The sequence below is a fragment of the Sinocyclocheilus grahami genome, unplaced genomic scaffold, assembly GCF_001515645.1.
Source record: "Sinocyclocheilus grahami isolate Dianchi unplaced genomic scaffold, SAMN03320097.WGS_v1.1 scaffold544.1, whole genome shotgun sequence".
Classification (NCBI taxonomy): Eukaryota; Metazoa; Chordata; class Actinopteri; order Cypriniformes; family Cyprinidae; genus Sinocyclocheilus; species Sinocyclocheilus grahami.
In genome coordinates, this window is record NW_015505723.1 from 663,566 (window position 1) to 689,512 (window position 25,947).

Consider the following 25,947-nt stretch of genomic DNA (forward strand, 5'->3'; position numbering starts at 1 on the left):
ACATAATAAGCTCCAGCAAAAAACATGACATTGTTGTTTCTCTCTGATACCCAGCTGAACAGATTTAATTGGTTTTTCCTGTGACTGAACTCATGAGTAGCTGATGCAAACAATATCAACAGAAATGTCTCATTCGTATCCCTCCGAATTATCTTGTCCCTATTCTGCTTTTGATCTTCTTATTCCATCATCTTCCTCTCTCCCTTCCTTTCCCTCACTTTAACTGCCGTTTGTTCTTGTTTCCCATAAATTACCCTGTGGAGCACCCACACAGAAGTTCACACACACCATGATGTCCAATGCTCTGACTAACATCCCCCTGATCTCATCCCAGATGACTAGACATTAGGGGTGTGGGTAAAGGAACAGAGAGTGAAAGAAAGTCTTCTCTATTTGGTTAAGAGTTTTTTTCTTTCCAAAGTATTACTTGGATGGGGTCATTTGTTCACCTCACAGACACCAAGAAAGAAACCAAAGTCATTATGAAACAGTTTGTGTCTGTCCAGGAGGAGAGTTTGAGAGTCGACAGACAAAGAGCATCTGTGTGACTGAGAAATATTGAGAAAGTAAGCTAGAAGTTGGGAGAATGAGAGAGTTTTACCTTGACGTGAGACTGTGCTCCAAGGTTGTATATTTCAGTGGGTTTGACTTCATTGATAATCTTTACCAAGCACGTGCTGTCAGTCAAGTCTCCGTAGTGCAACTTCATGTCTATAAGGCACAGAATAAAAGAATGAATTTCATTCCTCTTAAATGTGACCGAGCAATCTGAAAAGTTTGAAGTTTAAACATTTTTTCCTCCACATCGGCTCAAGTTTAAAGATTGTCACTTAAGCGAAAACAACCAGAGACCCAAAACAAAGAGGTCATATCCATGTCTGAAATGTTTATTAAATTGTTCGCGGATCACAAAAACAAAAAAGGAGAAATAACTGGAGAATCTATTTCTAGATTTTTGTGTAAAACTTTGAATTTAATTTTATTTCATTTTGCTTTCAAAGCCAAATACAGACTGAAAGACCTATTTGAATGGCAAATGTTTTATACAGGGACTAATAAGGGATTTTATTACAATTTCAATCAAACTTCTCCCACCATTCAGGAGAAAATTCCTGGTTAAGTTAAATTTGGTCATTTTATATGGATGAATCAGTTCATATGGATGAACTGGGCCTAAACTGACACTTTTATAATTAGAATTTGGATATTTTGGCACAAAGGAAGCTGGTTTCCGTAAACTAACCAACTAACTTTCTGTACATAGTACAGTAGTCACCTCTAAACCTGTGAAACTTTTGGCATCTTTCAGCTGTAACCTAGTATGTACTGCATTTTCCCACTGTATGGCACTATAACTGTCTAAAACTGGCATTTTTTTGTATACATAATAATTTTGGAGAGTGAATTCTGTCGTAGCCTTTTGAATTTGAATTCTGTCGTAGACTTTTGGCACTCCCATAAATAGGGAAACTCTTGTTTGTACAAAACAGGATTAAGCACTTAAAAGAAGAGTGACAACCATATTTAACTGCATTGTGTATATGACATCCCCTATATGAATAAAAATAGAAAACTTATTTGTCTTCCCTGTGATTAACTGCAGTCCAAATGCATGAGTTTTATCACAGAGGAGCCATACCAATGATTTTCTCAGACTTCACCCCAAAAAAATAATTACAGTCCAAATATTGCTTAGGAATGTTTAGATTGCAACCGTAAAGGAAAATACCTTAAAAATAATTAAAAATACTGAATTAACAACTTACAACGCCCAGTGGATCCAATGCCTAGTGATATTTTACACAGATTAGAAGACATTTATGCATTTACAAACGTCATAAAACATGCATATAACAGCCAGGTGTGTTTATGTGAAACTCACTTCCTTCTGTGTGTGTTTGAGGGTTATGATAAAGGTGCTCAATCCGGCCCGTGTTAAAAGAACTGGACCTGCGAAGGATACCGTGAACCTGCCCAAAACAAAAACAGTTCCAGTCTTTTAAGTATATAAGATTTTAAACTGAATTTATGTACACGACTGTTCAAAGGTTTGGGATCACTAAGGTTTTTATAGTAGTAGTAGTATACATTTATTTAATGCCATGTCAGCATCTAAGGCTATTTTCATGGCAAAAACTATTTAAAAATACAAGTATAACAAATACAAAAAACCCAGCAAACAAACAAACACAAGTTATATTACACAAGATTTTTTACATTAACATATGATAAAAATCCGAAAACTTTTTCTGCTATAATTATACTAAATAACTCTTTAAGCGAGTTCGCTTCATAAAAGAGTTTTCTACATACATTAAAAGCTGGACAGTCCAATAAAATATGTTTGACAGAAAGGGGAATCTTGCAGAACATGCATTGAGTAGGGTCTTCACCTTTAAGCAAAAATGCATGAGTCAGTCTTGTATGACCTATGCGACATCTGGTAAATACCACTTGATCAAATCTAGTTTTAAAAGAGAATAAAAATCTGTTTGAAATTTCCAGATGTATTTCATGTAATTTATTATTTGTACATGTATCCCACTCTCCTTGCCACTTATTTAATATATAACGATTAATAATAGGTCTGATCTCTGAGGGAGGAATTTGACATGTGTTTACTTCCTGATTAAAAGCCTCCTTTGCAGCTGCATCAGCTCGCTCATTTCCTGAAAGCCTAACATGGCCTGGAACCCCAGCAAAAAATAATACAATAGAATTGATTCTGTAGATGGTCCACTTTGGTTAAAATACAATCGATCAAAGGACGTTTTTAAAGAGTCCATTACTTGAAGGCATGATTTAGAGTCCGTAAAAATTATAGAATCCTTTTGTTGTGCATTTTCAATATATTCCAAAGCTAACAGCAAAGCACATGCTTCAGCTGTGAAAATTGAACACTCTTTTGAAATACGAATTCCATAATGTTGCCATCCTAAGTTTTTTATTACGAAACTAATACTTTTATTTAGCAAGGATACAGTAAATTGATCAAACGTGACAGCAAGGATATTTAAAATGTTACAAAATATTTTTTAAGTAAAAGCTGTTCTTTTGAACTACTGATCAAAGGAATCCTGAAAAAAATACCTAAAATGTTACTTTAAATTGTAATAATATTTCACCATATTACTGTTTTTACTGTATTTTTGATTAAATAAATGCAGCCTTGCTAAGAATAAGAGACTTCTTAAAAAAACATTAAAAAATTGACCCAAAAATTGAACAGTCAAATATTTCTTTATCTATTAAACCTTTAAATGAGATGCAACACATTTTAATTGAAATCTTATGAACTTTCAAATTTGATTATTAACAGACAGTGAGATATTTGCATCAGATAAATGTGGGAATGATTTCTGACGGGTTTGTAGCATGCCTTTAAGGGTTACATTGGCTTACCCACCTTATAACCTTTAGCCAGCAGAAACTCAGCAAGGTAGGACCCATCCTGAAACCACATAGAGGGAGAATTATTTTGGGCTTTGAGAAACACACACACACACATTTACGGCAAGCATTACCCAAGAGAGTATTCAACACAATGACCATTTCTTTCAGAATTTCATGAGCCAGACCGCAGCGAATACATGCCTACATTACACAAATACGCGTTTTTGCACACGTACGCACACACGCTTGTGTCGAAACTCACCCTTGTGTCTTTCCAAAGCTCTATGACTTTATTTCTTTCAAGCAACACAACTATTTTTGCCCCAGTGGATCCAATTATATGGACAAAAAATACATTTTTCTAAGTATCTTCTTTTGTGTTTAACAGAAGAGAGAAAGTCAAACAGGTTTGGAACGACATGAGGCTGAGTATATGATGACAGAATTGTCATTTTTTGGCAAGCTATCCCTTTAACAGCAGAGAAATAAAACTCCCCTCACTAAAAAAAGCTCCATACATAGTCTGCAAAGAAAACAGTCAACAAGACAGCTAACAAATAAGTAAGGAGTGCCTACGGGCTACAACACACACCGAAAGCGCCAGTGTAATACAAGATTACTGAATCATCCGAGCGCATTACACACACACACACAGACACAGACAAAAGAGTATTAATTGAGCAAACAAGGCCATCGTGTCAGTCAGTGAAAGCCTGACAGCTCAGTTTAAGCCTCTGAATCCACCTGACTGTCAAAAAGTGACACGGCCGTACCCTAAAGACACGTTTTAACCTAAGACATAAACAACTTTCGAGTCTCTTTCATTCTCATTCTCATCTCCTTCTCGTTCTCCCTTTTTCCCCTCTCATACTTCCAGACCGCACATTTTAGAACTGTGGAACATTCCGCCCCGGCCATGGCATTCCGCCCCCTACTTCCTGCTGGGGTGATATAGGCACAGTCCCAAAGACCTTTGGGGAAAAAATGAGAAGCTCCAGCAGCAGTGTATGTGCCTGTATATAAGTATATATGCCCGCAGAGGAAAAGATGTGCTTAAAGATACATTTCCGTTTCCTTTTCACACCGTTCACTGGCCATTTACATAAAACCTGTTCAATGTCCGACCACCTGAGGCTCTGTGTGTGTGTGTATATGTGTGTGACACAACCAGTGCCAACTGCAGCGCAGACTCATAACCCTGATAAAAAGCAGCTTATCGTCATGCTGAGACTTTTGGGAAACGTTGCCTGTTTCCCGCAGATTACGTTCATAGACAGGAAACCTAGACGGACACGACATTCCAACCAGTCTGTGCATACGCACACACAGGCCTACCTTAAGCCACCAATCCCTTTCAGTCTGAATTATAAAATCTTTCAAATAAATCCGTTTTTAATTCTTAATCATCTCTTATTTTGAGTCAAACCACATGTGCGAAACATCTCAGAAACGCTGACTAATTTAGAAAAACTTTCCATTGCAATTACAATCACCCTTGCGCACCACATAAAGATAAATCTATAGGCCTTTAGACCTCTGCACGAGACGCAGGCTGATTGCTAATGGCAAACTGTGGATCCATTTATGCTGAGAAAACCAGAATGGTAAAGGAAAGAATGAAAGCTAATCAAATAAGCCCACTTAACTTGCCCAACCAAACCAGTCCGTGTGTCTGTCTCTCTGTCAGTGTACGTACTTCGTGTTGGTTTGTCTGTGTGTAAATAGGTCCCTTACCTTTGCCCTTGACCTCAGTAAAGCAGTCTTTCTCTGTTTACCACCTCAAAGCACAAATCCAAACAAACAGCTGTGTTCCTTTATTAACCACAAGTGGGCGCAACAACTTTAACATAATTAACTGCACACATCAACAAAATGCACACAATTAAAGCGTTTTACTATTAATTTTGGTTATGGCAACTGCCTTTGAAATATGCTGTAATTTGTATCCAGTAAGGGTTTTATAGTGACAGACCTACACCAAATTATAGTCTAAAATGTTTAAACTGCTTCCATACATCAGACAGTGTTTGTTTGTTTATTTATTTTCATCTGTCTGAAATAAAATGATTACCAAAAATTACAGTCATGGCCAAAAGTTTTGCAAAGTTTGCTGCTTAAGCTGTTGTGGTGTTCATTCACATTGTTTCTAGATTATTGTGTAGAGTGATCAGATGCATTTCAAATAATTGCTAAAAGCTTCATTGGCCAAAAAAAAAAAACTTTTCACAAAAAAAAAAAAACAATTTCACTGTTTTTTGATCCTGACACAAAATGACCAGCTAACATTAATTGACTAGTCATATCAGCAGCATATGTGAAAGTGTGAATGAATCAGGTGCGGACTGGCCATCGGGAGCACCGGGACGATTCCCGGTGGCCTGGCAGCTGATTTGGCCCGCAGCCCTGTGTTTTCTTTTTCTTTTTAATATTATTAATATGTTTGCCATCTCAATGTACCAAAGTGATCATTTCCGATTTTGTCATTCGCTAATAAATCGCTAATAAATTATAAATCGTCTTGACTGGCAGCGCTGCGCTAAACGAATCAGCTCACGTGTGTTCCACGCTTCCGTCAAATGGTTTCGATCACAGCAATCGATGTGCGGGACTCAATGAATGAGAGGAAGCGGCCAGAAGAAGCAGTGAAATGTAGTGAAATAAATTACTAACCTGTTCAGGGCTTCGAGTGCATGTCAGTTTCATCTCTAATACAATACTGTAGTTTTGTCTTTATTGATCTAGTTGAGTATTAAAGTGCTAGCACCTGTTACGCTGTCAGGAGCACCCCATTATCATCAGTCAGAATACTGTGCTAAAAGACATCATCATTATTAATTGTAAAGTTACATTACTAAATTTAGCAGATAGAGTAACATGTCTGCCTGTTCTGTGTTTCCATTATGTTTTGCTTTGCTCCCCATTTGACCTATGCTGCATCTCAATGTGCCTACTTATACTACACTACACTTTTGGTGAAGAAAAAGTACACACTTTTGAGTGTGTAGTAGAAGAGTAGGCAAGCTTTGGGACATACTAAATCATGAATATCAAACATGTTTGATGTTTACGACTCTTGATCGGGCTGCCTCTGACGTGATACCCGCGATAGCCAATGAGAGCGAGCAAGCGTCACCTACCGGATGTTGCGTGCTTCTATAGCTGAAACTTGGCAGCTACACACATGCCATGAAAGCAGAGAACATCACCCATCTTTGTTTTTCACTGTGAAACAGAATGCGCGATAGGAGAGCCAGCTGACAACGTCAATTGTTATCCATTTGGTTTTCTTCTCTAATCACGTTTGATCTCGCGAGTCTCCGTGAGATCTCGTGTCACTGGGAAATCGTTCCTACAATCGACAAGTATGTGGTCTTGTGGTCTGGTCGAATCGTCTAGTGTGTGCATTCAGAGGATTATAAGGCTAAAAATCGGTTGAAACTGTCTTCATGTCTGTGGTCGCCCATGGTTTTAAAATCGGTTAAAGGTGCTGTATGTAGGATTGACACCGAGTGGTTGAACTAAGTATTGCAGTCCAAATTCAAAATATTGGAGTGGGTTTTTTCACCCGGCCCTTCCTCCTCAGACTTGACACACACGCAGGTTGCCAGATTGACGACACCAACAGGAACGAGCGCACTTGACGATGAATCAAATTAAATACGCTGTGTTTTCCGCCAACTGGCAACCCGGGGTCCCGCAATACAATTGGGTAAACTGGCAGTGGGCGGGTTTCACAAACCAAAACAGAGACCGACAGTCTGGCCCGGAACGCACATTTTCAAAGGAGAATAACTGACTGTAGCATTGTTTTTCAGATAAACAAGTATGTTAACTTAGCATGTTTCTTAAATATCTGCAAACATATTATGGTATTTTTATGCTTTAGTAGAGTCAAAAACTTACATACAGCACCTTTAAGATTTGAAAATCGTCTAGTATGCAGCCAGTCTTAGTCTTCGTACGTTCTCCGTCTATGTTAGGTTGGTTTCCGTGCCGTGGTCTCCTGGAATTATCTAATTAAAATACTTTTCTTTTGATCTCCTTCATCCTTGTGTATTTTGCATCACCAATGCGTGACAGACAGATATTCATGTGGATTTATTGTATAGGAAGGGAGGGAGCTAGAGCAGACAGCAACACAAAAATATGAGTCAGCCTAATAATGCAATAATCAGTTTAAGGATTTTTCAATGTACTAATTTTGGCATTTAGGCACTTTAGAAAATTTGCTTTAATATATTTGTAAGAATTGTTAAATCTTGGGTATAAAGCCAGGCTCACACTACAGGCTTTTTGGCTGCATTTTGCTGTCGCGGACAGATTTCCAGTCTGCGACAAAATCCCCCGGATCGTGACCAAATCGGTGCTCGTTGTGGTCGCCGAAGCTCGTTAAGTATGAGCAGGTCAGCAACGTGATCCGAACCTGTCTGGAGCTATCACAGACGCTACGACATTTTCAAACCTGTTTGATATTATCGCCACGTGATCTCGTAATGTGAGCGACACAATGACAAGGTGGAACTAATCCAGCCAATCACAGTGCAGATGGTATAAACACTCATCATGCATCTTTATGAACAGACATGAAAGGCCACGAATTAATCAAATCAACTATAAATTTAACAAATGCAAAGATTGTGTATATAATACCACATTTCATTGTACGGTTTAATTACCTCCAACTCTTTCTGGAGTATAGAAAGCCATTGTTTCTGCCATATTCTCTTTCGTCGTGGTTTCTTCTTTCTTTCGGATAAAAAAAGACCAATTGAAGGGCCAGTTGATTGTCCATGCTTGACGAAATGGCCTAATAGCAGTAATTTCTCTATAGAATTTATGTGAGAAAACGTATTTTCGCTGATGGTCGGCAATGCCTATTCACTGAATGTTTTGTAGTGTGTGCACCTCGTTAGCGTTGTGTTGTGTAGTATGTGCACAGCTATGACAAGACGACGACAGATGAGAAGAAATATTGTTGCGTAGTGTGAGCAACACAGTGATTTGGCTAGTCTTTCAATCATGTAGTGTGAGCTTGCCATTAGTCCTTTTAAGAGAAATAACATTAGGCCTATGTGCAAACAAATTGCAATGAGGTGTGGTTGTTTTGCAACAAGGTGGACACAGTTCTGTTAATAACAGTAGACCTGCTGGTAAAGAAAAAAGGGAGATGTAGAGATATTGGAGAAAATGAAGAAAGGGAAAAGGGAAGTGAAGGTGCAGTTTAAGAGAGAACCTTTAATTATTTTCCACAGCCCCAGACTAAAGATTTAGACCTTTTTATGTGATGGTCATACAAATAATAAGGCTGGCCGTGTTTCAGAATTTGTTGTAGGATGGCCTGGATGAGTGTGAGATGACCGTCTCAATCACTGTACGTAGTCACGTCACTTGAATTCGAGTGATCACGGTCCCAACGTGCAGTGAGTCAGGGAACTTATCAGTGACTGAATTAGTGTACACGATCTACTGATTCACGAGCTTGGGAGCTGATTGATACGCACCTATTGTGTTCTTGTTGGCAATGGTTACCTCCAAAGGAACACGTGCAGCCAGCATCTCTTTGCATCAAAATGGCCTCACATGCAAGGAAACTGCTACAAAGAATATTGCACCTGAAAGAACCATGTACCGGATCATCAAGAACTTCAAGGAGAGTGGTTCGACTGCAGTGAAGAAGTCTTCAGGACGTCCCAGAGTGTCCAGCAAGCGCCAGGACCTTCTTCTCCTGAGGAGTCAGCTACGGAATCGTGGCACCAACAGTGCAGAGCTTGCTCAGGAATGGCAGCAGGTTGGTGTGAGAGCATCTGCACGCACAGTGAGGCCAAGACTTTTTTGACAATGGCCTGGTGTCAAGAAGAGCAGCAAAGAAGCCACTTCTCTCCAAGAAAGATGTCAAGGATAGACTGAAATTCAGCAGGAAGTACAAGGATTGGACAGCAGAAGACTGGTGTGAAGTTATTTTCTCTGATGAAGCTCCCTTCTGACTGTTTGGGACATCTGGAAAATTGATTGTTCGGAGTAGAAAAGGTGAACGCTACCATGAGTCCTGTGTTGTGCAAACAGAGAAGCATCCTGAGACCATCCATGCGTGGGGTTGCTTTTCAACCAAGAGTGGGCTCTCTCATAATTCTGCCCAAAAACACTGCCAGGAATAAAGAATGGTATCAAAACATCCTGCAAGAGCAACTTCTTCCAATGATCCATGAGCAATTTGGTGATGATCCGTGCATTTTCCAGCATGATGGAGCACCAAGGCACAAAGGAAGAGTGATAAAGAAGTGGCTTGAAGTTCATCACATTGAAATTTTGGATCTGTGGCCAGGCAACTCCCCAGATCTCAATCCCATAGAGAACCTGTGGTCAGTCCTCAAAAGGTGAGTGGACAAGCAGAAGCCCACAAATTGTGATCAACTCTGAGGACTAATAAGGCAAGAATGGATCGCCATCAGTCAGGATTTGGCCCAGAAGCTAATATCCAGCATGTCAGAGCGAATTGCAGAGGTTATGAAGAACAAGGGTCAACACTGTAAATATTGACTCTTTTTTTTTTTTTGCCAATTAAAGCCTTTAAAACTTATGATATGCTTATTATTGTTTTCAGTGTACCTTAGAAACATGTGGAAAAATAATCTACAAATACTGAAGCAGCAAATTTTGCAAAACACAATTTATGTCAATGCCAAAACTTTTTAAACTCTGCAGGACAGCGGCACTCCAGGACCGACGTTGCCTATCCCTGACGATTTGTGTCATTCGAGCGCCCTCTGCTGTTCATCAAGCAAACTGCATCCTGACTTTTTACTATGTTGTCGCCAAATTCCGCTTGAGCTCTGCTCACGTTAAAGCTTCTATCATGAAACGAACCAGGAACTTCCCTCTTCAGTCTGCGAATGATAAACACCACGTACTGCAAACATTCAAGTTGCCCAAGAATCTTCTCACCACATACACCCAAGCAAACTTTACTTACAAGCTGGTCTTTCTAGTTAATCAAAAGAGTTCAAAAGAATCTAAATAATTATTAATGTCGTGTATGCCCCACTTGGCATCTAATGCATTAAACCACGCCAGCAGTGATGTTCTGATGCACTTCAATGCATGTGAATTATTGTTTCTTTTTTTTAGATAAAATACTGACTTTGCATTAAAAAAAAATTTACCCACACATTTATGTATGTATGTGTGTATCATCTCATGCACACCAACACACACGGAAAGGAATCAAAATTAATACAAAATAATTAAAAAGGCATGTCTGTTTCCAACCCAGTTTGTCATTCACCTGCCAGCATCACAACAACTGACAATTAAAGGCAAGGTACTTTCAAGATTCCATGGCATCGTGGCATTATACAGTGGAAGAGACTCTGTACACACTATCTGAAACAGACATATTTACACAAGCTGACATTCCCTCAAGCTGTATCCGGACCAGAATATCATTTTCATTTCATTAGAGTGTGTTTGTAACATATGAAAAGAAAATGGCAACAAAACTTTTCTGTAGACAGCCGGTTCCCCCTTATGCATTCATACAATTCATTCAATCATATATTCTTTCATATAATTTCTCTCAGCAGGCTGCCTTCAGTTATTTTCACACAAAACTTAATAAGTAGTTAATATGTATAAGAAACAATGCACAGTTAGAATATAATGGCCAATAGTTTAGCAACAAATAATCAATAAACCTAACTCTGCTTGCCTCATTAAATATTTAAAGTGCTTTGTCACAGAAACATTAATGTGATGCATTTCTTTTAGTTTGGGAGAAATAAATGTTGAATTGTGGTGTAAAACACTTTAATTGGAGTGGAGAATAAATATACAGTTTTTAACCATTTAAATCTTACTATTACGGTCCAGAAAGTCTGGCCAGGACAAAATGGATGGCACATTCAGCAATATATATATATATATATATATATATATATATACTGTATGTTGCATAAAGCAAGACAAGGCCGTTACTTAAAACACGTCACATAAATGTGCAAAGTGAAACCTAGAAACCTGAATAGCAAGTATCATGGTCTGGATGCCTAGATACACACCCATTATCTGTAACATACTCAAGCACTCTAAACTTACAAAAGACTTGTAAAACGTTTCACAACAGACTAGAAATGAAAGTTATGTCATTTTGTCTGCTTCCTATTCTGAACAGTTTGAACTTTCTCTTCCCAGCAAACTGGAAAACTACATCACGCTACCTGCTTATATCCTCAATGAACTTTTCAGGGGATGTGTCACATGTGTCTCCTGTTACATCTAGTTCACAGTCATTCACAATGCAAAGTCCCAGGTGGGGCTAGATAAACATCAGCCAACAATTAAAGGACTCACATGAGACTCCTTTTTGTTCACAATAGCTGTAAATGTTGCTTACCATATCAAATGATCACATGCATATTGCCATTCCAGACATATAAAAGTATACAGTGGAACAAATTGTCACCAGGCCTGTAGTGCTTTATAGATATAACAGGGCACATTTGGACAAAGTCATAGCACTATACTATGCATCTTGTACTCTAAGCTTAGTTGTCAGTTACTTAGAAGTCCGGAAATGACCACCTGAGATAAAAAATAAATTAAAAAAACTTCAAGTTGTCTCATAAAAGTCTGTCATCATTTCCTCACTCTCTAGTAAGAGACTGACAGCCTCAGTCACTACTCACGGCATCTCTTTTTCTCTAATAAGAATGAATGGTGACTGAGGCTGTCATTCTGCTTGATATCACCCTTTGTTTTCCATAGAACAAAGAAGGTCATACGCGTCTGAAACAGCATAAAGGTGAGTAAACATGACAGACTTTTGATTTCTAGCTGAACTCTCCGTGTATACACCATCGCGTCGCGTATGTTGAGACAATTCTTCACGTTACCTGACCGGTTATGCCTGTAATGATGGCCACTTTCCTCTTCGTCTTGCCGTCTCCGTTCACATCGCCACTGGCCGCCGCCAGCGCTGCACACTGAGCCATTTTCTGGAGCTGGTTTCGGTTCGGAGTGTGTCTGTGGGGTCGGGATCCACTGTGCAAGATCGTTTGTCATGAACGGATGCAAACACATCCGAAGCTCCAGCTGCTTGAGCGACACATCAGGAACCTGCACTCAGCAGCCAATCACAGAGCAGAGCGCCAGTGACGTGCGCACCACAGAATAAAGAGGAGCGAAATCCTGATGGCTTGGGGTGTAAATGTGTCACAGCGCCCACTAAAGGAATCGAGATTCAGGAGGAATTAAACAAACCACTTTTTAGGTTCTCACTTTATTAGCTTATTTATTACATATCTAATAATAATTGTTACAATTATATAATATGCCTACATTATATAATACATTCTAGGCCTAAATCACTGCTGAAATAACGGCTTCAACTAGTCTAGGCTGTTTTTCTGGTCTTTGCTGGTATCTCAGTCTAGTCAAGCTGGTCTGTTAGCTGGTTTTAGTCGCTAAAGGGCTTTTTTTAGGGTCACATCGTTCATACATTATTGGTTGTGCCACAACCGTAGATAAAAAAATAAAAAAACGTAAATGCCGTTGCTCCGAGAAGAGATAGAAGGAATGAACAAGACAATCAAATGTTTGTTCAAAATATATTTTAATTTAGATAATATTTAAAGTTCTAACGCACATACACAACATAAGGTACTTACAAGTACAACAACATATCTTTTAAATAATGTACAAGTACTAATATATGAAAGTACTGTATTTCCCCCGTAGTTTATGAGCTATTATATTTCAGCTTTCCACAATCCAGTCATCGCATATATAGAAACTGAAATCAAAACATAAAAATAAATAAATCTTTTATTAATGCTTAGACATCATGAAGTGATAGTCCTGGTTTTTCAGTTTTCACTTAGAATCCTAGTGTCTAAAAACACTACTTCGTTAGCCATCAGCTGACGTACAATATATTTAACTCCATTTACTATTTTGTGAAAGCATTTCAAGTAAACATCAGAAATCAGTATTTTTATATATAGAACCACACAAAACACACAATACAATTGTAGGTAGTGTTCTGTTTTTTTTTTCTTTTTCGTTTGCCTTCATGGAAGGTGAGATGTCAACTACAAAGAGAGAGAGAGTGAGCAAGACCAAAAACAGCCAGTCTTGAAGCTAGTGTCCCAGTCTCAAATTTCCAACTTAAAAAAAAAATGTGAAAACAAAAATACAATGAAGTGTGAGATCAGCAGCATTACCTAAGCATTTTGCACAATACATTTGCCCTATGGGAAACCCTCTAAATAACATTCTAAATGACATTATTGAATAAAATGTTGTAAGTGAGAGCTGTATTTGGGTCATGGTTATTTGTATCAGATAACAGTAGCTACATGCACACATACAAACTCCAAACTCTGACATTTAGACTTCCAGAAACTCAGCAGAAATGACATAACATTCAAAAAATGATAGATTATATGCCAGATTTGGACATTAACGGTGTTAGAGTTTCAAGTGTAAAATACAGTACCGTTTCCTGTGTGAATTCTAATGCATTCACAAACATTACGTGAATGAAATGTTACCATAAACCAGTGATGTACAGAATATTACCATAAGACTCAATATATTTGTGCGTATAGAGTATGAATGATGATTTCTGTTGCACTCTTAGTCATTCACATACTTCCTCCAGTTCTGGCCTATTATAAAGTACACATACAAGACCAACTTACTGTAGAATTAACTGTATGTAGTAATTTTTCATAAGACGACCAGACAGTTAAAAAAAAACACTTAAACCAGGACTGAAGTACAGGGCAAGTTTGTCATAGAGCCATAAATGGTTAACATTTTACAAAATGGTGAAATATTCTTGTAAGTGGAGAGCTGTACTTTTAATGTGTTGTGTGCTGTTTTAACTTAAGGTTGAGGTAAGTCAGTAATAGACATCGTACAGTTCAGTATTTGACTGTAATATTAAACAGATGTTGTGTAGTTGTTCAGGTACAACAGTATTGGTCCAGTGTGTCACCAAGGCATCAGGAGAGCCAATGATCACTTCTGCAGAAAACATTCAATTAAGGATAGGACAACTGAATGTTTATTATTTTTTTAACATTTAAAGGGACAGTCCACCAAAAAAAAAAATTCTGTCATCATTTACCCTTCCTTATGACTTCCTTTCTTTTGCAGAACACAAAAGAAGATATTTTAAAGAATGTTGGAGCACAAAAAATATCAACAGTCTTCAAAATATCTTCTTTTGTGTTCTGAAGTAGACAGGATTGTCATTTTTGGGTGAACTATCCATAGATATTTCAGGTTATGCATCTTACCTGTTTATCCCTCTGGAGGAGGGGCATGAGAAGAGTGACACTTGTTTTTCTGTGAGAGAAACAGGTTCATTAATTATAATTTTGCATTTTAATATATATATAATATAATTTAAATTATAATATATATAATTTTAATTTGCATTATTTCACTACTGCCATAAACTCAAAGCTGTTATTAACCTTATGGTGTAGACGGTAGTGAAGCGCTCGGTCTGAAAGCCATGGGTGTTTCAGGGACTGGGATGCACTCATTCTCCAACTGCACAAAAAAAAGAGAGACTTGCATTAAAACACAAACACCCAGGTAACTTTTCAGAATTAAAAATAGAGGATTTGTCAGACTTAGCCAACTTTTGGGGACACACAAACCTTTTGCTCTTCACAAGCAGGCGTGAGATGAAGTCTTTGGCCTCCTCAGAGATGTCGGCAAACTCTGCTTCTTCAAAACTCCACTGACATGCCAGGATGTTATTTAGTGTCTCATTATCATCCTCACCCAGGAACGGAGACAAGCCACTGAGCCTACACACGCAAACACAAGTACGTTTTACAAATCTCGCTCCTTTTGGTATTATATGATTGTTCATTGGTGTCTAAGGACTCACAGCATGTAAGTGATGACACCTAAACTCCACATATCAGTTGGGAATGAAACAAATTCATAGTTGATAACTTCAGGAGCCAGGAACTCGGGTGTGCCAAAGTTCACCCTCAACTTTTCCCTGGGTTTATATCTGAAAGGAAGATGAAGAACAAATTGGTGTGATAAAAGCAGTAGATCCATATGACACAGTGGCTACGTGACCATGCACAATTTTTGGTTCAATCGGACTGAATTCATTCCGATTGATGAATCTGAATGTAGTGTTGACCATGAACGCTAAATAAAGTGATCGGGTTGATGTGCGCGTTTATATGTCACAAGCTTCAAATCGGAATAGATTTTTTTTTACATGCGCACACTGCACAAATATAAATATATTATGTGCACTGTTTGCACATAATAACCACTCTCCTACACAGTTTCTTTATTTGTTTTTTAACATTTTAACAACCATTTATGGACAAATATAAGCTATAGAAACCGCAGTGCCGTGCTGCTCATATTTATCAAGCAGTAATGCCCCTCCGAGTGTTTACATGCACTCTCAATCGTATTAGAAAAGGAATAAACCACCCCCTTCAATCCGATCGAAATTTCATTCCGATCGAGCTCAATCGGATCGATTAAGGTGTTTACATGAAGGCTTTTCAGTCCGATTGAGCTGTCAATCCGATTACAAACTGATTATTTTGTTGCATGTAAACGTAGCCAGTGTAAACACATACACAGAAACAAATAGCCTACTAACCTTCTTGCAAGCCCAAAGTCAATTATCTTCACCTTGTTTGTTTGTCGACTGACACAGAGAATGTTTTCAGGCTGTTGACAAAGTAAACACAGGTATTTCAAACTTCTTGTTTTTTTTATGCTGCTGTTAAAATGCATATTATTAACAAGAATGTGTCTGGTACCTTTAGGTCGAGGTGTAATATGTACATCTTGTGCATATACTGAAGCCCTTCACTGATCTGTCTGATGAACAGAACTGTGTCCAACTCGGTCAGCTTGTAGTTCTCATCTATGATCCGGTCAAACAGCTCTCCGCCATCAACACTAGGGGGTACACAGGGTACACAAAATACACATAGAAACAAAGCATGAATGAGATTCAGTTAATGAGAGAGAATGTCTGTGTGTGGAATGTGTTTTTCGATGTAACTTACTACTCCATCACTAGAATGATTTCATGTCGAGATTCAAAGGCGGCGTAGAGCTGGATCAGATTGGCATGATTCAACTGGTTCATAACTTCAATCTCACACTTTACTACCTCCTGACAACACAAACTTGTATGAGAATCAATGATTCAATACAATTCATTTATTATGGTTTTAAAGCAGTGGTTCGAGGACCAGTGTTGATATCTAAAAACTAGCTAAACTAAATTAATACTATGAGAAAATGTTGTAAAACTGAATGAAAAGAAAAGCTGAAATAAAATACAATATAAATATTAGATGTAAAATTTAAATAAAAAAACTAGAAAATAAGGAAATGACTAAAACTGAAATATTAAAAAAAGAAAAAAGCAGATAACCACATTACTAAAACGTAAACCAAAATTAAAACTGAAAATACAAAAATAAAAGCTGATCCAAAACATTAATTAACACTATAATAGTATATACGGTATATAATACTAAAAATATCACTGTTGTGGGTCACCAAGTAGTCCATAAGTTACTTGGGTGATTAAAAAAAAAACAGGAATGATGTCTTAAAATGGACACAGGCATTTACCTTCTCTTTCTGACTCCTGGCTTTAATGATCTTGGCTGCTAATACGAGGCCAGAAGATTTCTCTACACATTTGTGCACCATGCCAAAGCGCCCTCTATCAAAATCAAAATAAGACAATAAGAAACACATTTAAATCACAAAATTTGGAAACTTTAAATTTCCACATTCTTTTTAATACCACAAAGGAAATGTACTGTAATCTCCTCTTGTTTCTAGGTATTTACTTTCACTAAGGGCTAAAAATATTCAGCATATCTTACTCTCTCGATGTCTCCCCCCCACACACACACCTGTCTGTCACTTTCATGCCCTTGTGTATCATGTGTCCTGTAAGCTCTTAAAATGCTTAGCAATCTTATGCCATGGGTTCACTGTCACAGGCATCTTACTTTAAAAATTCCTTTGATGTAAACAAATGTAATATAATATGATGCAACATAAATACTAACTCACCCTCCAAGTACTTCCTCTTTATTGATAGTGTAGTAACTTGTAATCTGGTGGGTTTTGGTTGTCACTAGACGGTGCTCAAATGGTGCAGGTGGAGGAGGGGAAGAATCTGTAGAAAAGTTTAGGAAATGTAACTACAAAAAGGGAAATATATTTACAGTTATTCTTAGACTATTTTCTTACCAATGACATATTCGTCAATTACTGGCTCTGCATCTTTCCTCTCCTCTTCTGTCCCCTCCTCTGGTCCCGCCTCTGCAGCTTCAAGTCCTGCTTCCTCTTCCTCCTTCAATTCCTTATCCTCCTCCTCCACTCTGCTTTTTTTAAGTTCATCTGTCAGATTCTCGTCAGTAACATGCCTCTTAGTGCTGAAAGTTATTTCCAGATTCTCCTCACAGCTACATGAATATATAAATTAAAAGAGAGGTAATATAAAATATCTCTTATCTTAGTATCTTATTATATTTTAAAATATAATTAATTATATAAATCCATCATATTTTGTATATTGTTTTGAATATTGTTGTATTTTGAATATTGAGTCGCAAATCAGCATATTAGAATGATTTCTGAACATTTAGCTTTGCCATCATAGGAATACATGACATTTTAAAATATATTCAAACAGAAAAAGTTCAATTGTAATAATAGTACACAATATTACTGTTTTTATTGTATTTTGATCAAATAAATGCAGCCTTTGTGAGAATAAGATACCTATTTCAAAAATATTAAAAAGTCTTACAGTCCCAAAACATTGTAGTAGTAGCGTATTTACAATTTATTTGAACCAAATTTGCATCTGAATATCCAGGACATACCTTTCTGGTGTGACTGTAATGCTTTCATCTGTCTGGCCAGATGAGTTCAGAGCAGCTAGCTGGCTTTCTTCAGATAACCATAAAGCCTCCTCTTGTTTTAACCTTTCATCTTCCTCCTTTTTATCCTCCTCTTTTATCTGTAATAATTCAGCAACAATTTCTTGCTCTCTTGCCTCTTCTTCCACTGCATCCTGTTGTTTGTCATCTTTTCTTTCCCTATATTTCTCTCCTTCTTGCTCTTTTTCAATAAGATCCAGATGTGCAGCTGTGCTGACTGCTGTCTCTGCCGTGCATTGAGAAAGCTGATTCTGTTGGTTGAGCTTCTGCACTTCTTCAAATCCAGCCTGGACTAAGTCTTGAAAAGGAGGGGGAAAGAAATTAGTACAAAGAACAAAGAATCTTAAACATTTCTTCTTCATTTCATAAATCGAACAAAATGCTAAAAGTTTCAGTTTATTTACAGATTACAATTCGATTTTCAATGTGATCTCTGGCTTTTAAACTCTACTGTATGTTTTTTTTCCCTTGCCTGATACATCCAGTGGTTTCTTTTTCTTCTGGGTTTTTAAACCTTTTTGGTACACTTTAGATTTCTCCTTCCCATCCTTTTCTCTAAACTAGAGAGAGAGAGAAAACAACAGCAGAGAAAGAATGAAGAGAAGAGGACATTTATTAGAAAGGACAGAGGTATAAGTATCTATGAAAAGTATAAGCATATGGTCACAAGTGAAGTGTCATAATAACACAAAGTCTAACCAGTGTAAAAAAACAACATGATCATTTATTAACACTCCTTTAAATAAAAACACCTGCTTTCAGTGACACGTAAATGCATTCAAATGCTCTGAGCTGCTAACGCGCAATGAATCTGATATTTCTGATCACACACAATCATCTTATGAGCTGAATGCACAGTTGTGTCCTTGAGCTGCTACTGAGAATCACTCATCATGTCATCGGTCAATCTGTTTTATAAATGGCTCGAGCCAATGACAAGGACAATGAACCCATGAAAAGCCCCTGGTGGAAATGCAGCACAGCTAGACACAAAAATAATTAGGAAAAGAAAGAAAGAAAAAAGAACATTTAATGCATATGCATCCAGCTTTATTGTTTTCAATATTTGTGCAAAGATAAAGAACAAACTTCACACAACATAAAAAGCAAATGTGAACAATTCATGGGTAAGATAAACATATTCCCTCTCTTGTACAGAAGTCCACTTTTGTGCAACAATAACCTCTTTTTAATTCATTCATCAGGTCAGCTGCTTCACAGATTTTACTAACTAATGCTAATTTTGCACATAAGTGTTTGTATACTGAAAAGAAAGTGTCTTTGTTAATGTGCTTGGCTCATTCGTTCACTGTAGTTTGTACTTGTTTTCATCTATACTTGAAATATGTATCCAAATGAGTAATTTCAAACACTGAATTGGTGCATAAAACATCTAAACTTACCCTGCTGCTGGATTTTGAGTGTGTGTTTTTCAAGAAATCGGCCAATCTTGAGTGTTTCAACGCTTCAGCAACAAAACTGACAACCTGCTGAATACTGCTGACTAGTTGCTCCAAAGCATCAAGTCGCTGATCCTGTTGTTCCTCCTTCTCTTGAACAGTTTCTATAACAACACGCACATCGCACAACATCTGCTCCATGCTTCGTCCACCTGCAGCTGTGCCTTGATCTTGACCGATGGTATCCAGTCTTTTCAGAGACGCTTCCTGCAGGGCGAGGAGTTTATCCATCTTATCACTCAGATCATTGACTTGTCCTTCAATATGTACAAGAGCAGAAGGCGAGGAGGATTTCGATGAAGGCTGATCAGATATCGATGAAGATGGATGTTTGTTTGAGGTAGAAAGCGAAGCTCTTCTTGCTGTTGCTCTTCCATCGTTCAATCGTTTCTGAGCATGAAGGGGTTTGGGGTCATAAACCCGAGCAAGAGACTTCACAAGATTAGAACTCATGATGACACTTTAAAACAAGTTAAAACAAATAGAAGTTTATCTTATTTTCTTCACGTCCTCTTGAAAATGCTTCCCAACCTACAGCTCATTTGTTCTCATTCTCTTGCTATCTCTCTGTCTGGTGTCTTCAGCTTCAAAACCGATGCTTTTTATAGGGGCCAGCATGCTTCTTCTTATTGGCCGGTGTGCTAGTGGTCAATGTAATGTCGCTGTTATCTTCTGGAGGAGGGGCTGCGGTGTGCGATTAGAGTGTAAATCCTAGAGCCAGGTGTGAAGACATTGAAACCAGAGTGGGTGCGAGAAAAAGAGCCTGATGGACTCAGAGAGTGACATATCGACGACAGCACTGACAGATCTTTTCAATGTAAAGACTGTTAAACCAGTAGATTTCTCCTGATTGACTGACAATCAACACCCACAGATAAAGGGACTGTGTTCATATGTTACTGTACAGAACTCTGATCCCTTTGTTCCAGGCTAGAGAACGCAATGAGCCACAATGAGCCAAGTGCAAATATGTGATTGAACAAGAGCAGGTGCGCACAGCTGAGTCTATTGAAAAACTGGGACAGAATAGTTGTTGGGACATTGAAATGGCTCAGACTTCTATTTTCAATGTGGTTCCACTGTCTTGTTATTCTACGAAGCTCTATATGAGCCTGAATTTGAACTGCATGAGAAAAATGCTTTTGAACTTGTAAATAAAACAAAAACTACTAGAGTATGTTTTAGAAGCAAATACTATTTGTCTTTCAACTTCAAAATTTCATGTTTATCAATGTTTATCATGTTCATTAATTTAATATGTTATTTGCTGTTTCTTTTTGTTTAATTGTGAGGTTTGAGTGATAGCTCAAAACTGTTTCAACACCAATTTTCTCTTTAATAGAAAGAAAACATGTAGACAGAAATTCTAATATTTGCTGTGATGTTTGTTCCCACAGTTATGAGAAAATATGTAATATCAAGGAATGTTAAAACTGTGATTCCCAAAGATCCAAAAAGTCCTAGAAATTATAACATTTAAAACGTTTGACTATTTATTCCAGTTATTTATTATTTGTTATAGAATAAATAAATGATTCAATATTTTTCCTAAATTTAAGTTATGTTCAGCTCAAAATATTTCATTGACTAAAATTACTCCTTGTAAATGTAATATTTAAAAAATGCTTTTTAGCCTTCATTCAGAAAAGCATCAACAACTGGAAAAGTTTTTAAAAAACTGGGAAGATCCTGAATAAAATCATGGAAATTTCTACAATCAATATACATATTTGGTAACACTTTACAATTTAAAAATATGTTCCATTTGTTGTATTATGCAGTAGTTAACATGAACATTATTAATCTTAGTTAATGTTAATTTCAACATTTACTTTGTCATTTTAAAATAAAAAGTTAATATTATCTGGTAATATTATTTAATGGATCTGAGCTAACATGAACTAACAATAAACAGTTGTACTTTTATTAACTAATGTTAACAAAGATCAATAAATACCGTATGTATTGCTCATAGTTAGTTATTGTTAGTTAATGCATTAACTAATAGGACCGTATTGAAATGTGTTACCAAATATTTCTATAGTTATGCTCAGCTTAAAATACTTCATTGGCTATAAATTATTGTTGACAAATGTAATATCTAAAAAAATGTTTTTTTTTAATCCTTGAGAATCCGGGAAAAACCATAGTAATGAAAAAGTTATATATAAAGAGTGAGTATAAATTATTTTCTGTGGCAATTGACAGTGTGCCACATATGCTGTCAATAGAGCTTAACTTAATATGCAACGAGGAATTTTCCTTTAAAATCATTCCAGCACCACTCTAGCCTCTAGGGACAATCCACAGACAGGTGCTACAGTGTACTTTTACCATAAACAGATAGATATAGTCCTGCTAAATGCCCTTTTCACACGCTACACTGTAACCCGATAGCTTATAAATATTAACAAAACAACTAAGCAGAGGGACCGATAACATAGCTAAGCGTACAATAATCTTATTTTAGCCTGGATCGTTGTGTGCCACACTGTATGTAATAGACCACTCCATTAAAAGCATACAGTTGATTGCTTGGAGGAGTAATGGTTTGTTTCTGATTGGCTGATGTATTAATAGCTAGCCGCTGCACATTCAGTAATCTCGAGAGGATTGGTGACACCTTTGGTATGGGAACTTGATAATGTGAAGTGAGCTCCACCGTTCTGACAACAAGAGCTTATAAAAAGGGACTAAGTGCTCACATTCCTTTGTGTGATGGAGAGTGTTTGTGTACGTACATGCCTGACTGTGTGTATTTGTGATTTAATTACTGGTTACAAAACCATCTAGCCTCACATGGAGATGGAATGAAGTGTCATTTATGAATACATGATTATATTAGAATGTGTTTTGCAATAGAAATGCATTTCGTTGCATAAAACGCATGGGTTCAGTCAGAGGGACTGTCACTCACCCATGATGACTTTATCCACTGGAAAGATTTTGCATGAATCTACAAGATCAAATCAGTATATTAGAATGATTTCCGAAGGATCATGTGACTGGAGTAATGGGTGCTGAAAATGTATATTTGCCGTCAAAAGAATAAATGACATTTTAAAATGGATTCATAGAGAAAATTGTTCTTTTTGAATTGCAATATTTCTTGTTTTTACTGTATTTTTGCAAATATATTCAGACTTGCTGATATTTCTTATATTAACGGGTGGTGTATGGCACTCATGTTTCCTTAACATCTTGGAAAGAGGCTGATAAACAAACAGAAATTTAACGAGATGGAATAGAAGGTAATGGCATTGCATGTGTTACATAATGGGGTAACATGATATGACGGCCCTGAAGAGATGATAGCATGTAGAATATGTGTAGAATGACAAACAGGACTTGTACTTTAGCAGCTGCAGACTGATTGTAGCCTATAAACTGTCTGACAGTCACAACAAATGTCACATAACTTCAGTGCTGCAACAAAAGGTGTTAAACATCAGAGTAATACACGAACAGATGTTAAAAACGCATTATCATTTGATATGATAATCACATTAGTGTTTTATCATGATTTTAGATTTGGTAAAATGCACTGTAAACCCGAACAGTACTACTAACTTATAAAAATTCAAGCTGCAGTCCGTAAGTTTTGCCTCTTTGTCGCCATCTCTGTTTGAAAACCTGGAATTGCAGCTGTGTGCGGAATTATCTAGCTTGCGTGGGTTGTGAGTCGGCACGGCTCCAGCGGGGATGACTCTAATGTTCTGAAGAGTATGCGTGGCAGTCAGTCACCGCAGCGGTGTGGATATTTATTGTACTTTGCAATCACAGATTCTAGCCTACGTCTTGGAATATGACCCAAATAAGAATTTTCACCGTATATTGCCATCTGAACAAGTAAGTAACAAGTCTGCCACGTTTGTTCTGACCAACTGAGGAAAAAAGCATTACCATAAATCTCGATACCAATGGTCTAAATCTAAATATCTAAATCTAAAGATCAGTTAGCTCATATCATATCAAACTGTTCAAATTATTATTATTGTTATGCTTTATTCTCAAATGATTAATGTTAACAACATCAGCATTGGTGACTATGAGTATATTAGCATGTAGATTTCAATTTCTGCTAATCTGTCTAATCTAATTGTCATACTCTTCGAATTTCATATTAAGAAATTCTTTTAACCCAAAAAGCAAATCATGCTCCCTTGAACTGGTTTTCTTTAAAATACAAATCTTTGTAATCCCAGGCTTTCTGTAATCAGAAGCACATTTATAACTGGAATATAATTTAATTTCATTCACATGTGTTTCATAAACACATAATCCTTTATGGATTACAATCCGCCATCAAAATGATACATTTAATTATTCTGGCTGCTGTGAGAAAAGGTTACAAACGATCTGCCACCTGCAGGATCCTCACATGTGATAGCCTAGTAGCCGGGACAACTTCTTTATGTTTACAGATGTGAGGTAATGCTCGAATTCCCCTTGAAAACCTACCATAGGAGTAGGGGTGCTGAGGGGGCTGCCTGTTTTCACATGGTTGCAACTGCAACACCAGGTTTGTTCATTTAAATGTATTCAGTTTTAGCATTTAATAATTTATTTGTAATGATCTCTGAAATGTAAATTGTACGTGGGCTATAATAAACCCATGTTTATCTTTATAAACATGATTAATTTTACTTGTGATGTTTTATGACCCCTTTAAATTTACAAAAGCAATCTACAAACTTGTAGTAAACCTTTACAAACTTTCTTTAATTGCAGGCTGAGCTGGATACTGAATAAAAAAGAGTGAGCCTCAACACTAAAGGTAACTTCTATTCAGTTGAAGAGCAAGTTGTGTGATGTGACCTTTCTCTTTTCTAAATCCATTGTTGGTTATACACTTACTTGTGCGTGTTTGTGGTTTTCTAGGTTTGTGCTGAGTTTCACCATATCAGAGAAAGTGTCACACACCAGCAAGATTTCACAGATGTTGCATGACATTCTAAATGTTTGATCTTCAGGCGAGTGCAAATTCACAAACACTAACTACCTCCATCACTGTCTTCATTGTACAGGTGCATCTCAATAAATTAGAATGTCGTGGAAAAGTTCATTTATTTCAGTAATTCAACTCAAATTGTGAAACTCGTGTATTAAATAAATTCAATGCACACAGACTAAAGTAGTTTAAGTCTTTGTTTCTTTTAATTGTGATGATTTTGGCTCACATTTAACAAAAACCCACCAATTCATTATCTCAACAAATTTGAATAATTCATAAGACCAATAAAAAAAAACATTTTTAGTGAATTGTTGGCCTTCTGGAAAGTATGTTCATTTACTGTACATGTACTCAATACTTGGTAGGGGCTCCTTTTGCTTTAATTACTGCCTCAATTCGGCGTGGCATGGAGATGATCAGTTTGTGGCACTGCTGAGGTGGTATGGAAGCCCAGGTTTCCTTGACAGTGGCCTTCAGCTCATCTGCATTTTTTGGTCTCTTGTTTCCAGAGGTGTAAAGAGTACCTAAAAACCATACTTGAGTAAAAGTACAGATACCTTACTGTGAAACTTACTCCACTACACGTTACAAGTCACCAATTCCAAAACAACTTGAGTAAAAGTCTTAGAGTATCTGATTTTAACAGTACTTAAGTATTTTACTTATAGGCTCAAAGATGCACTAGTCAAAGAGACATGCCAGTGAAAAACTGTAATGTTGTGGAGAAGCTGCAGAAAACAGGCAGAGGCAAGAATCTATGTGCTGGTATTTCATGGAAAAACTAGAACAAACAATAAAGCAAAAACCAACGCGAACAATGAACAGAATGACTAGCAAACAGACAACCATTACATTCAACTGCTCACAAGGAACTAAAGAAAAACTAGGGCTATATATACACACAGGGGGCTAACAAGTTTAACAAGATAAGACACACCTGGGGAGACTAATCAAGGGCAACCAATGAACAAACGGACTACAAACTGACTACAAACACCACGGGAGACAGGAAGTGACATAAAAGTCCAGGGCAAGGCACAGAGAGCATGAAACAAAAACAAGAAAGAGTTGATTTGTGAGGAGAGCAATCACGTTTATTTTCTAAAACCAAAATAAAACTGAACACCTCAAAATTACAAAACAAACAAACAAACAAAAACAATATCTT

General features: G+C 37.1%; 2 protein-coding genes across 3 annotated transcripts in view; both read right to left on the bottom strand.

Moving 5' to 3' along the window:
- gmds (GDP-mannose 4,6-dehydratase) overlaps nt 1-12,532 on the bottom strand; it is a 72,687-nt gene extending 60,155 nt beyond the window's left edge. The window contains exons 1-4 of the mRNA XM_016238676.1: nt 12,282-12,532; nt 3,407-3,451; nt 1,883-1,970; nt 602-711 (exon numbers count right to left, since the gene is read on the bottom strand). Coding sequence (XP_016094162.1) covers nt 602-711; nt 1,883-1,970; nt 3,407-3,451; nt 12,282-12,380 — 342 coding nt within the window. The 5' untranslated portion in view covers nt 12,381-12,532. The remainder of the gene's footprint in view (nt 1-601; nt 712-1,882; nt 1,971-3,406; nt 3,452-12,281) is intronic.
- A 911-nt stretch (nt 12,533-13,443) lies between these two features.
- LOC107555775 (myosin light chain kinase family member 4-like) overlaps nt 13,444-25,947 on the bottom strand; it is a 21,940-nt gene continuing 9,436 nt past the window's right edge. Inside the window, exons 1-14 of one of the 2 annotated variants that reach the window (XM_016238677.1) lie at nt 19,769-20,387; nt 18,838-18,925; nt 18,309-18,663; nt 17,671-17,885; nt 17,491-17,596; nt 17,038-17,131; nt 16,461-16,570; nt 16,209-16,350; nt 16,046-16,116; nt 15,299-15,427; nt 15,063-15,215; nt 14,874-14,952; nt 14,694-14,742; nt 13,444-14,418 (exon numbers count right to left, since the gene is read on the bottom strand). In XM_016238677.1, the coding sequence (XP_016094163.1) occupies nt 14,698-14,742; nt 14,874-14,952; nt 15,063-15,215; nt 15,299-15,427; nt 16,046-16,116; nt 16,209-16,350; nt 16,461-16,570; nt 17,038-17,131; nt 17,491-17,596; nt 17,671-17,885; nt 18,309-18,663; nt 18,838-18,925; nt 19,769-20,278 (2,097 nt within the window). In that variant the 5' untranslated portion in view covers nt 20,279-20,387 and the 3' untranslated portion in view covers nt 13,444-14,418; nt 14,694-14,697. Of the gene's footprint in view, nt 14,419-14,693; nt 14,743-14,873; nt 14,953-15,062; nt 15,216-15,298; nt 15,428-16,045; nt 16,117-16,208; nt 16,351-16,460; nt 16,571-17,037; nt 17,132-17,490; nt 17,597-17,670; nt 17,886-18,308; nt 18,664-18,837; nt 18,926-19,768; nt 20,388-25,947 lie in introns of those variants that run through there. The other variant, XM_016238678.1, reaches the window with a different exon arrangement.